General features: G+C 51.3%; 1 protein-coding gene across 1 annotated transcript in view; it reads right to left on the bottom strand.

Moving 5' to 3' along the window:
* Positions 1 to 11,909, bottom strand: part of LOC146797229 (peptidoglycan recognition protein 1-like) — a 54,793-nt gene extending 42,884 nt beyond the window's left edge. The window contains exons 1-2 of the mRNA XM_085624186.1: positions 11,800 to 11,909; positions 7,512 to 7,609 (exon numbers count right to left, since the gene is read on the bottom strand). Coding sequence (XP_085480312.1) covers positions 7,512 to 7,560 — 49 coding nt within the window. The 5' untranslated portion in view covers positions 7,561 to 7,609; positions 11,800 to 11,909. The remainder of the gene's footprint in view (positions 1 to 7,511; positions 7,610 to 11,799) is intronic.
* Positions 11,910 to 12,568: the final 659 nt, after the last annotated feature.

Genomic DNA, 12,568 nt, shown 5'->3' with positions numbered 1-12,568 from the left:
GACGTCCCTTTAACCTTTGTTTTCTTCTAGTGAAGATATATTTAAAAAAAAAAAATATATATATATATATTCACAGAAAAAACCATAGGTTTCAGGGGTGTTATAGTTAGCTGCCCATTTCACTCATACAAAACCATAGAAATTCCTCTGTTATAGTTAGTTCTGCTAACTATAACTCACGCGCCCGCAATGCACTGCTGATGATGTCACATATTGCATCATTCATGACATGGTCAGTGACATCACTGATGACATCACTGATGACATCTCAAATGACATCACTGATGACATCACTGATGACATCATCCACTGAATGTGGTTTAGTTTGAAATTTAAATATGTATTATATATATACCAATCTGTATTGAAGATTGAGTAGCTATATAACTGTCTGGATGGAGGATTTAGTAGCTGTCTGACTGTCTTTTTAAGTGAGTAATTAAAAGTGTCTCACTTAATACGTGGATTAGTAACTAAACTATGTGAATGTGTGCAGCACCGTCTCTGTTGTTGTATAACATGCTGCATCAGTTGGTCACTAACTACATGAGTGTGTATATTAGTTATTGATTAGTTGGGTGAGTATTTGTATGGGACACTGAGTTTGTGTGTGGTTGGATGGGGTGTGTGTAACTCTATGCATAGATGTGTGAATGGTTGATTGACTAGGTGTATGGGTTTAAGAGTGCATGTGGAAACAGTTGTTTGGGTGACTGAGTGTATTTATTTGTGTGTTGGTGAGCGAATATATGTTTTAGTTGTACATCTTCAACACAGTAAAAAAATAAAAGGCATTGTAGGTGAGAGTTGGTGTATATAAATAAGTATGTGTAAGAGTCAGTGATTGTGAGAGTAACTATATGAATGAGTGTATAATTTTAATGGTGCTTTTTTAACATATTAACGACGAGTTACTATGTGTTTGAATAAATGGTGTGCGACGGCTGCGTGTTTTTCAGTTACATCATGTACATTTAATATCACGTGATACGTGCGATTGGTATGTGACCAGTCTGTGACTCCTGCTCCCGCGCGACACATGCGCATTACGGTACGAGATGTTTGCGCAGTTGCGGGTCCCGCGTGACATCATATACGCGCTGGGGCACGCTGGATGCGCGACTCCCGCAAAAAAAATTTATGTTCCAAAATGATATGTATGTGTCTTTAATATACATATTAAGGCAAGAGATTATGTAAGATATTCATCAAAATAATATATTTCTACTTCTAATAAACTTATATTATTTTTAAATATATTTTCGAGAAGTTGGGTGCGTGCATCGTGAGTGCAGAAAACCAGGTCAGCAGAGCTGCTGTAGAGCCAGAGAACCAGGTCAGCAGAGCTGCTGTAGAGCCAGAGAACCAGGTCAGCAGAGCTGCTCTAGAGCCTAAGAACTAGGTCAGCAGAGCTACTCTAGAGTCAGAGAACCAGGTCAGCAGAGCTGCTTTAGAGGGACAGAACCAGGTCAGCAGAGCTGCTTTAGAGCCAGAGAACCAGGCCAGCAGAGCTGCTTTAGAGCCAGAGAACCAGGTTAGCAGAGCTGCTTTAGAGCCAGAGAACCAGGTCAGCAGAGCTGCTTTAGAGCCTGAGAACCAAATCAGCAGAGCTGCTTTAGAGCCAGAGAACCAGGTCAGCAGAGCTGCTTTAGAGCCAGAGAACCAGGTCAGCAGAGCTGCTCTAGAGCCTAAGAACCAGGTCAACAGAGCTGCTCTAGAGCCAGAGAACCAGGTCTGCAGAGCTGCTGCAGAGCCAGAGTAACCACGTCAGTAGAGCTGCTTTAGAGGGAGAGAACCAGGTCAGCAGAGCTGCTCTAGAGCCAGAGAACCATGTCAGCAGAGCTGTTGTAGAGCCAGAGAACTAGATCAGCAGAGCTGCTCTGTAGCATAAGAACTAGGTCAGCAGAGCTGCTCTAGAGCCAGAGAACCAGGTCAGCAGACCTGCTGTAGAGCCAGAGAAACCAGGTCAGCAGAGCTGCTCTAGCTGACACTGACTGACTGACGCTGACTGACTGACACTGACTGATTGACACTGACTGACACAGATTGACTGACACTGACACTGACTGACACTGATTGACTGACACTGACTGACTGACACTGATTGACACTGACTGACACTGATTGACTGACACTGACTGACTGACACTGACTGACACTGACTGACTACTCTCTACTACTCTACTACTGACTCTACTACTCTCTACTACTCTCTCTCTACTACTCACTCTCTACTACTCACTCTCTACTACTCTCTACTACTCACTCTCTACTACTCTACTACTCTCTACTACTCACTCTCTACTACTCACTCTCAACTACTCTCTCTCAACTACCCACTCAGCATGAGAGAGATGAGGGTGTGGTATGGAGCCCTGCCCGCTCCACAGGAGAGTGGTGAGGGTGTGGTATGGAGCCCCGCCCTCTCAGCAGGAGAGTGGTGAGGGTATGGTATGGAGCCCTGTCCACTCAGCGGGAGAGTGATGAGGGTGAGGTATGGAGTCCTACCCACTCAACAGGAGAGTGGGGAGGGTGTGGCATGGAGTCACACCCACTCAGCAGGAGTGTGGTGAGGGTATGGTATGGAGATATGTCCTCTCAGAAGGAGAGTGATGAGGGTGTGGTATGGATCCGTGCCCACTCAACAGGAGAGTGGTGAGGGTATGGTATGGAGCTCTGCCCACTCAGCAGGAGAATGGTAAGGGTGCGGTATGGATCCCTGCCCACTCAACAGGAGAGAGATGAGGGTGAGGTATGGAGCCCTGCCCACTAAAAAGGAGAGTGGGGAGGGTGTGGTATGGAGCCACACCCACTCAGCAGGAGAGTGGTGAGGGTATGATATGGAGATCTGTCCACTCAGAAGGAGAGTGATGAGGGTGTGGTATGAATCCGTGCCCACTCAACAGGAGAGTGGTGAGGGCATGGTATGGAGCTCTGCCCACTCAGCAGGAGAGTGGTGAGGGTGTAGTGTGGAGCCCCGCCCACTCAGCAGGAGAGTGGTAAGGGTGTGGTATGGAGCCACGCCCACTCATCAGGAGAGTGGTATGGGTGTGGTATGAAGCTCTGCTCACTCAACAGGAGAGTGGGGAGGGTGTGGTATGGAGCCACACCCACTCGGCAGGAGAGTAGTAAGGATGTAGTATGGAGCCACGCCCATTCAACAGGAGACTGGTGAGGGTATGGTATGGAGCCCTGTCCACTCAGCAGTAGAGTGGTGAGGGTGTGGTATGGAGCCCTGCCCACTCAACAGGAGAGTGGTGAGGGTATGGTATGGGGCCCTGTCCACTCCACAGGAGAGTGGTGAGGGTATGATATGGAGCCCTGTCGAATCAGCAGTAGATTGGTCAGGGTGTAGTGTGGAGTCACACCCACTCAGCAGGAGAGTGGTGAGGGTGTGGTATGGAGCCACACCCACTCAGCAGGAGAGTGGTGAGGGTATGGTATGGAGCCGTGTCCACTCAACAGGAGAGTGAGGAGGGTGTGGAATGGAGCCCTGCCCACTCAACAGGAGAGTGGTAAGGGTAAGGTATGGGGCCCTGTCCACTCCACAGGAGAGTGGTGAGGGTATGGTATGGAGCCCTATCCACTCAGCAGTAGATTGGTGAGGGTGTAGTGTGGAGCCACGCCCACTCAGCAGGAGAGTGGTGAGGGTATGGTACGGAGCCCTGTCCACTCACCAGTTGAGTGGTGATGGTGTAGTGTGGAGCCACGCCCACTCAGCAGGAGAGTGGTGAGGGTTGGTATGGAGCCCTGTCCACTCAGCAGGAGAGTGGGGAGGGTGTGGTATGGAGCCACACCCACTCAGCAGGAGAGTGGTGAGGGTGTGGTATGGAGCCACACCCACTCAGCAGGAGAGTGGTGAGGGTGTGGTATGGAGCCCTGCCCACTCAACAGGAGAGTGGTAAGGGTATGGTATGGGGCCCTGTCCACTCCACAGGAGAGTGGTGAGGGTATGGTATGGAGCCCTGTCCACCCAGCAGTAGATTGGTGAGGGTGTGGTGTGGAGCCACGGCCACTCAGCAGGAGAGTGGTGAGGGTGTGGTATGGAACCCTGTCCACTCAATAGGAGAGTGAGGAGGGTGTGGTATGGAGCCATACCCACTCAGCAGGAGAGTGGTGAGAGTATGGTATGGAGCCCTGTCCACTCAACAGGAGAGTAATGAGGGTGTGGTATGGAGCCCTGCCCACTCAACAGGAGAGTGGGGAAGGTGTGGTATAGAGCCAGACCCACCCAGCAGGAGAGTAGTAAGAATGTAGTATAGAGCCATGCCCACTCAGCAGGAGAGTGGTGAGGGTATGGTATGGAGCTCTGTCCACTCACCAGTTGAGTGGTGACGGTGTAGTGTGGAGCCACACCCACTCAGCAGGAGAGTGGTGAGGGTATGGTATTGAGCCTTGTCCACTCAGCAGGAGAGTGATGAGGGTGTGGTATGGAGCCCTATCCACTCAGCAGTTGAGTGGTGAGGGTGTAGTGTGGAGCCACACCCACTCAGCAGGAGGCTGGTAAAGGTGTGGTATGCAGCCACACCCACTCAGCAGGAGAGTGGTAAGGGTGTGGTATGGATCCCTGCCCATTCATAGGAAAGTGGTGAGGGTATGGTATGGAGCTCTTCTCACTCAGCAGGAGAGTGGTGGGGGTGTAGTGTGGAGCCACGCCCACTCAGCAGGAGGTTGGTAAGGGTGTGGTATGGAGTGAAGCCCACTCAGCAGGAGAGTCGTAAGAGTGTGGTATGGTGCCACAACCACTCAGCAGGAGAGTGGTAAGGGTGTGGTATGGATCCCTGCCCACTCAACAGGAGAGTGGTGAGGGTGTGGTATGGAACTCTGCCCACTCAGCAGGAGAATGGTGAGGGTGTAGTGTGGAGCCATGCCTACTCAGCAGGAGGGTGGTAAGAGTGTGGTATGGAGCCACACCCACTAAGCAGGAGTGGTGAGAGTTTGATATGGAGCCACGCCCACTCAGCAGGCGAGTGGTAACGGTGTGGTACGGAGGCACACCCACTCAGTAGGAGGGTGGTAAGGATGTCCTATGGAGCCATGACCACTCAGCAGGAGGTAGGTAAGAATGTGGTATGGAGCCACGTCATCTCAGCAGGAGTGATGAGAGTTTGGAATGGAGCCATTCACACTCAGCAGGAGAGTGGTATGGGTGTGGGATGGAAGCATGCCCACTTAGCAGGAGGGTGGTAAGGGCGTGGTATGGAGCCATAACCAGTCAGCAGGAGGGTGGTAAGAGTGTGGTATGGAGCCACACCCACTCAGCAGGAGTGTGGTAAGAGTGTGGTATGGAGCCACGCCCACTCAGCAGGAGTGGTGAGTTTGGTCTGAAGTCATGTCCACTCAGCAGGAGAGTGGTATGGGTGTGGGATGGAAGCACACTTACTCAGCAGGAGGGTGGTAAGTGTGTTGTATGGAGCCACAACCAGTCAGCAGGAGGGTGGTAAGGGTGTAGTGTGGAGCCACGCCCACTCAGCAGGAGGTTGGTATGGCTGTGGTATGGAGTGAAGCCCACTCAGCAGGTGAATGGTGAGGGTGTAGTGTGGAGCCATGCCTACTCAGCAGGAGGGTGGTTAGGATGTGGTATGGAGCAACACCCACTCAGCAGGAGGGTGGTAAGGGTGTGGTATGGAGCCACACCCACTAAGCAGGAGTGGTGAGAGTTTGATATGGAGCCACGCCCACTCAGCAGGCGAGTGGTAACGGTGTGGTATGGAGGCACACCCACTCAGTAGGTGGGTGGTAAGGGTGTCCTATGGAGCAATGACCACTCAGCAGGAGGGAGGTAAGAATGTGGTATGGAGCCACGTCATCTCAGCAGGAGTGATGAGAGTTTGAAATGGAGCCATTCACATTCAGCAGGAGAGTGGTATGGGTGTGGGATGGAAGCACGCCCACTCAGCAGGAGGGTGGTAAGGGTGTGGTATGGAGTCACAACAAGTCAGCAGGAGGGTGGTAAGAGTGTGGTATGGAACCATAACCAGTCAGCAGGAGGGTGGTAAGAGTGTGGTATGGAGCCACGCCCACTCAGCAGGAGGGTGGTAAGAGTGTGGTATGGAGCCACGCCCACTCAGAAGTAGAGGGGGAAGGGTGTGGTATGAAGCCACGCCCACTCAGCAGGAGTGGTGAGTTTGGTCTGAAGTTATGTCCACTCAGCAGGAGAGTGGTAAGGGTGTGGGATGGAAGCATGCTTTCTCAGCAGGAGGGTGGTAAGTGTGTTGTATGGAGCCATGCCCACTCAGCAGGAGTGGTGAGTTTGGTATGGAGCCACGCCCACTCAGAAGTCGAGTGGGATGGGTGTGTATGGAGCCATGCCCACTCAGCAGGAGTGGTGAGTTTGGTATGGAGCCACGCCCACTCAGCAGGAGGGTGGTAAGAGTGTAGTATGGAGCCAAGCCCACTCAGAAGTAGAGGGGGAAGGGTGTGGTATGGAGCCACGCTCACTCAGCAGGAGTGGTGAGTTTGGTCTGAAGTCATGTCCACTCAGCAGGAGAGTGGTAAGGGTGTGGGATGGAAGCATTCTTTCTCAGCAGGAGGGTGGTAAGTGTGTTGTATGGAGCCATGCCCACTCAGCAGGAGTGGTGAGTTTTGTATGGAGCCACACCCACTCAGCAGGAGGGTGGTAATAGTGTGGTATGGAGCCAAGCCCACTCAGAAGTCGAGTGGGATGGGTGTGTTTGGAGCCATGCCCACTCAGCAGGAGTGGTGAGTTTGGTATGGAGCCACGCCCACTCAGCAGGAGGGTGGTAAGAGTGTGGTGTGGAGCCAAGCCCACTCAGAAGTAGAGGGGGAAGGGTGTGGTATGGAGCCACACCCACTCAGCAGGAGTGGTGAGTTTGGTCTGAAGTCATGCCCACTCAGCAGGAGAGTGGTAAGGGTTTGGTATGTACCTCGTGGTGCATTTGAGCACACTGTGCAAATATATTACTAATGCATGGTGTGGGAGGGCACCCTCATTTACAGACAGCACTACCTCCATTGAAAGGCATTGAAAGGGCTACAAAATTTAAAAAGGCATGCAGTTTTGTAATATAAGTATATAACACACAAAAGATAATGTGTGCAAATCAGGTGTCAGTGAATATTTGACATTTGCACACCACCTAGTGAAGTGACTTGATTTAATCCTATTAAAATCTTTGTTTTCATCCCACTTTTCAAAAAAGTGTTTCATTTGGGCTTTCCTGATTGTTGACATATTTTGAAATATTTGTGGAGTTCATTTATAGGTATTAAAATGTGTTGTGTTTTCCTTTCCTTTCACACCAGCAAGAGTGCCACACAGCTCATTTTATAAAACCCTCTCACTTTGTGGTCATAGAAAGAAAAGCAAACACCAGTCTCCATGTTGAAAGAATGACGTCTGACATCTGCCCTCTGTCCTGGAAGCACAGCAGATGTGACAGGATAAAAACCAAACTTAGGGCATCCTCATTGCTCATTCCCCTTGGTTATTGTGGGGGGCTGCAGCACCCCCTGCACCTCTACTTTCACCCCAGATGGCAACAACTCACCGTAAGTGATGGCGCAGAGTGTCGAGAGCAGCACCGCCACACGGAGCATCCTCGTCACTTCCGGAATATTCTTTGAGGAACAAAAGCACAGCAGAGCCCTGGGAGACAGGAACAGAAGGGGTACAGTTAGAGGAGGGGGGCAGAGCCACCCACAAAGAGCGACGAGAGTCGGGAAAGGTTGGTGCACACAGGACCACGGGGACACAAGGTGGGGATAAACGCAACAGTCCGCACACTCAGGAGCTGTTCTCACACATACACAGGACCACCCCATTTGGTTCTCAAGTGGCAGCGGCTTACTTCACTCAAACCCCCAAAAACTTGAGAAATATCCGATGCAGTCAGTTGTGGTGGGTGCGTGCGAAGGAGCAGAGACAAAGTGGACTTGCGGGGTCATCAGGGCTTCTACCTGTGGCCGCTGTTTGAACAGTGAAATACAGCAATAATCAGGGTTCAGTGGCTACCTAGGCACATTGGCCCGGTGCCACTGCACCTGCTGCACCAATGGAACAACCCTCCAGCTCATACATAGCATACTTCTCCCTCCCGGCCCTCTCCACAAGAGGCAAGACGAGCTCCCACGAGGGCATCTAAGACCGGATTGTGTGCCTACCGCTCGCTGTTAAGGCCCTCCACCCCCCCCCCCCCACTTAAAGGGTACATACTTCAGGACATTACGACAGAAGACAGGAATACAACACAAGGACTCGAGGCAGGGATAAGACACAAGAAGAATAGGGAACTGGACAGGAATAAAAACAGAAGACAGGATAAAAAACACAAAAACAAAAGTCAGGGATAAAAAACAAGAACACCAGGGAAGAAGGCAAGGATAAAACACACTGCAGGGATAAAACACAAGAAAAACAAAGCAGAAATAAGACACAAGGGCACAAGGCAGGGATAAAACACAAGAACGCAATAGAACAAGTCAAGGATAAAACACTGCAGGGATAAAACACAAGAACACAACGCAGAAAAAAGACACAAGGCATGGAAAAAACACAAGTACTCGAGGCAGGGATAAGACACAAGAACAAAAGGGAACAGGCAGGGATACAAGCAGAAGACAGGGATAAAACACAAGAACACAAGGCAGGGAAAAACAGAAGAACACAATGGAACAAAACACAAGGACATAAAGCAGAACTAAGACAAAAGAGCCCAAGGCAGGGATAAAACATGAGGGCACATGGCAGGGGTGAGACTCAAGACCACGAGGATGCAATGCAGTCTTAAGGCACAAAGCAAGAGTAAAACACAAGACTACAAGGGCTTCAGGAAGGGATAAGACACAAGAACACAAGTGACCAAGGCAGGGATAAAACAGGAGGCAGGGATAAAACACAAGGACACAAGGCAGGAAGAAGAAACTAGGTCACATGGCAGGGATGAAAACCACGGGGCACAAGACAGGGTTAAGACACAAGAACACAAGGGTACATGGCAGGGATAATACAGGAGGCGGGGCTAAAACACAAGAGCATAAAGCAAAGATAAGCCACAAGGGCACAAGGCAGGGATAAAACAGGAGGCAGGGATAAAGAACAAGAACGTAAAGCAGAGATAAGACGCAAGGGCACAAGGCAGGGATAAAACACAAGTTCCCGAGGCTGGTTTAAGACACAAGAAAACAAGGGACCAAGTCAGGGATAAAACAGGAGGCAGGGGTAAAACACAAGAACATAAAGTAAATATAGAACACAAGGGAACAAGACAGGGATAAAACAGAAGGCAGAGATAAAACACAAGAGCATAAAGTAAAGATAAAACACAATGGAACAAGACAGGGATAAAACACAAACTATGGGTATAGCACAAGGCATGGATAAAACACAAGAAAACAAAGCAGGATAAAACACAAGGGGCCTGATTCACGAAGGGACTTACGTGTAGTAAAGTTACAAGTGCAGAGTCTCTGAACTTGTTATATTCCGCCCGAGTAGGAGATTCCATCATAAGTACGGAGACTTTGGCACGAGTTCCTACACCCTTGTCCCTCAGTGAATCAGGCTCAAGAAATCAATGCAAGACACAAGACCACAAGGGCATAAGAGGGAGATAAGACACCAGGTGGGGGTGAAACTGCTGTGAACACAGGTGATGGTCAGACACGTCAGGCGAGCCTGAGGTCTGATGGTCAGACACGTCAGATGAGCCTGAGGTGTGATGGTCCGACACTTCAGACTAGCCTGAGGTTTGACTTTGGCACATTACAGCTGCCCATCTTTTCTGATCATTGGTGAACAGCTGTGCAGTGTGGATCAGTGTGGCTGGCTGGCTCTTGTGTGGGCTGTGGCCTCTTGGGCCACCAGACTCCATGACGCCGGCATCCCAGGAAAGGCCTTGGACTGGATACGCTCTTTTCTCACAGGCAGAATACAGAAAGTCAGACTCTTGCTCCACCTCTCAGAACCGACAAAGACCAGATGCAGGGTACCCCTGGGATCCTCCCTCAGCCCCACCCTCTTCAACATCTACATGGCCCCACTCGCAACCACCATCAGAAACCATAGGATCAACATTGTCTCCTACGCCGAAGACACCCAGCTCATCCTCTCTCTCACCAAGGAACCCAACTTCACCAGGGACAACCTCCAAGAAGGGATGAAGTACAGCTGCCTGAAACTCAACTCAGAGAAAACAGAGGTCTTCATCCTTGGCTCCACCCCCTCAGCATGGGACGACACCTGGTGGCCCCCCGCCCTCGCAACCCCCCCACCTCGATGGATCACGCACCAAACCTCGGCATCCTACAGGACTCATCACTCACTATGAACCGCCAGATCAACGTCGTATCCTCGGCCTGCTTCAACACCCTTCGTATACTCTGTAAAACATTCCGATGGATCCCCTCAGTATTCAGAAAAACAGTCACTCATGCCCGCATCACCAGCAGACTAGGCTACGGCAACGCCCTCTATGCCGGAATCAACAAAAAACTCCTCCGCACGCTCCAGACCGTCCAGAACACCGCAGCCAGACCGATCCTCGACACCCCCGGTCACAACCACATCACTCAACACCTCCGTGATCTCCTCTGGCTTCCCGTTGGAAAAAGAATAACTTTCAAGATACTCACACACGCCTACAAGGCCCTCCACAACATCGGACCTCAATACCTCAACAACCGCCTCTCCTTCCACGCCCTCAGGAGAAACCTCCGATCAGCTTACCTCTCTCCCTGGCCACCGTCCTACACTTCTACAGGACCAGAGCGGGTGGAAGATCCTTTTCCTACCTCACAGCCAGGACCTGGTAGAACCTCCCGCTCCACCTCTGGCAAAGCCCTACACGGCTCCAGTTCAGGAAGGACCTCAAGGCCAGGCTCTTCAGATGACCCCATCGGGGCTGCACTTACTCCCCCCCATAGCGCCGTTAGACCCTAACGGGTGAGTAGTGCGCTTTACAAACCCCTGATTGATTGATTGGGGAGAGTGGATCTTTCGATCTATTCTCTGGTGGATGGCAGAGAGCCTCCGAGAGATGAAGGTGGCCCTGAAATAGAGTTGTGAGGATGGAGTGACACTCTTGCTTGTCTCAGGGAAGTGAGCTGCTTCTAATGTGACAGATTTAGAGCGATGGTTTTATTGATGCGTCGAGTCTGTTAGAGGAAGGGGGGAGCACCGCAGGAGCTCAGACATGCTGCGGACGTGTGCATGAAATGTAGGTTTGAGCTGGGCAGAACCCAAGAGCTAAGACCTTTGGGTCTCTCTTCTACCTGTGGCACTCAAGGACGCCCCTCAGCTGTGGAAACAACCCTTGCGAGGCCTGACTTCAACGCCCGCTGCTGAAACCTGCTGATGCTGCAGAGGGGCCCAAGGCAAACCCAAAGAAGCCCCTTGTCCTTCCCTCCCACCCTCTGGAGGATCACCGCCCCACCTGAGAAGAGCTACTCATGTGCAGGAAGCGACGTACCACCTCACCTCCTAGGTGCCGCCCACCCTGCTCTTGTCATGTGATTGTGAGTGTTGGGGTGGCTTTAAGAGTAGAACATACTTGGGAAGTTCCATGTGGAATGTGGTGCTGGGGGGATCCGTTATGCTGTCACACTGTGGGGTCAGCTGTAGGTACCTTATCGAGTTACAATAAATCCCAATATATACAACTTGTTGTGGATGGATTCCTTCAGTGAGCCCCAGACTGTGATGCTTCAATGGGCCCAAGAGCCCAGCAGGCGCCTGGCCCCACCCATGGCTGTCATCGCATGACAGGTGGTGGGGGGAAGCCCTCTGTGGGCCCTGTCATATGAAGAGCGTTCATTGGTCCGTGCTTTCCTTGAACTCACCTGGGACTTCCTGCTGCAGGCGGGTCCTGGATGCGGCTCTGGGGTGAGACTCCCTTTTATACACACAGGGACCAGGAAGTGGCCCTCACTGGAACCTCGGAGGGGCCTTCCCAGGGACTCCTGACTCATGGGCAGCATGCCCTCTGGGAGGGGCATCTGCAGTAAGGCCAGACCTCTGACTCATGTCTTTGCACAATCCTGCAGTTGTGCAAGAGGGTGCAAGCATTTCACCGTTTCTATAATGTATGTTGTTATGCAGATTTAGACAGCGTATATATTACCTGGAGGTGTTTACGTAAGGAATAGAACATTACATAAGAAACACAACTAACAATACAGGTGCGTGTTGCGAAACAAGATGCTTGTGTGCACGCGGAAGAGGGGATGGTCCGAGCAAGAACAGCACAAAAGCTACGCCCCCTGGTGTTTGTAGGTGGAGGTGACATGAACGACACGTCTCGGCTCGGATTTAAAGCTTGTCATGAAGATGGTGGTGCTGTGCCCAGGGGTACACAGTTCACCACCCTGGCCCTATAGTGGTGCTATGCCCAGGGGTACAGATCCCGACCCTGGCCCTATAGTGGTGCTGTGCCCAGGGGTACAGAGTCCCAGACTCTGGCCCTATAGTGGTGCTGTGCCCAGGGGTACACAGTTCCCGACCCTGGCCAGATAGTAGTGCTGTGCCCAGGGGTACAGAGTCCCAGACTCTGGCCCTATAGTGGTTCTGTGCCCAGGGGTACACAGATCCCGACCCTGGCCCTATAGTGGT

This window comes from Triturus cristatus, chromosome 9 (assembly GCF_964204655.1).
Source record: "Triturus cristatus chromosome 9, aTriCri1.1, whole genome shotgun sequence".
Classification (NCBI taxonomy): Eukaryota; Metazoa; Chordata; class Amphibia; order Caudata; family Salamandridae; genus Triturus; species Triturus cristatus.
Note: the sequence above shows the minus strand (reverse complement) of the source record. Positions and strands in the feature narration are given on the sequence as shown.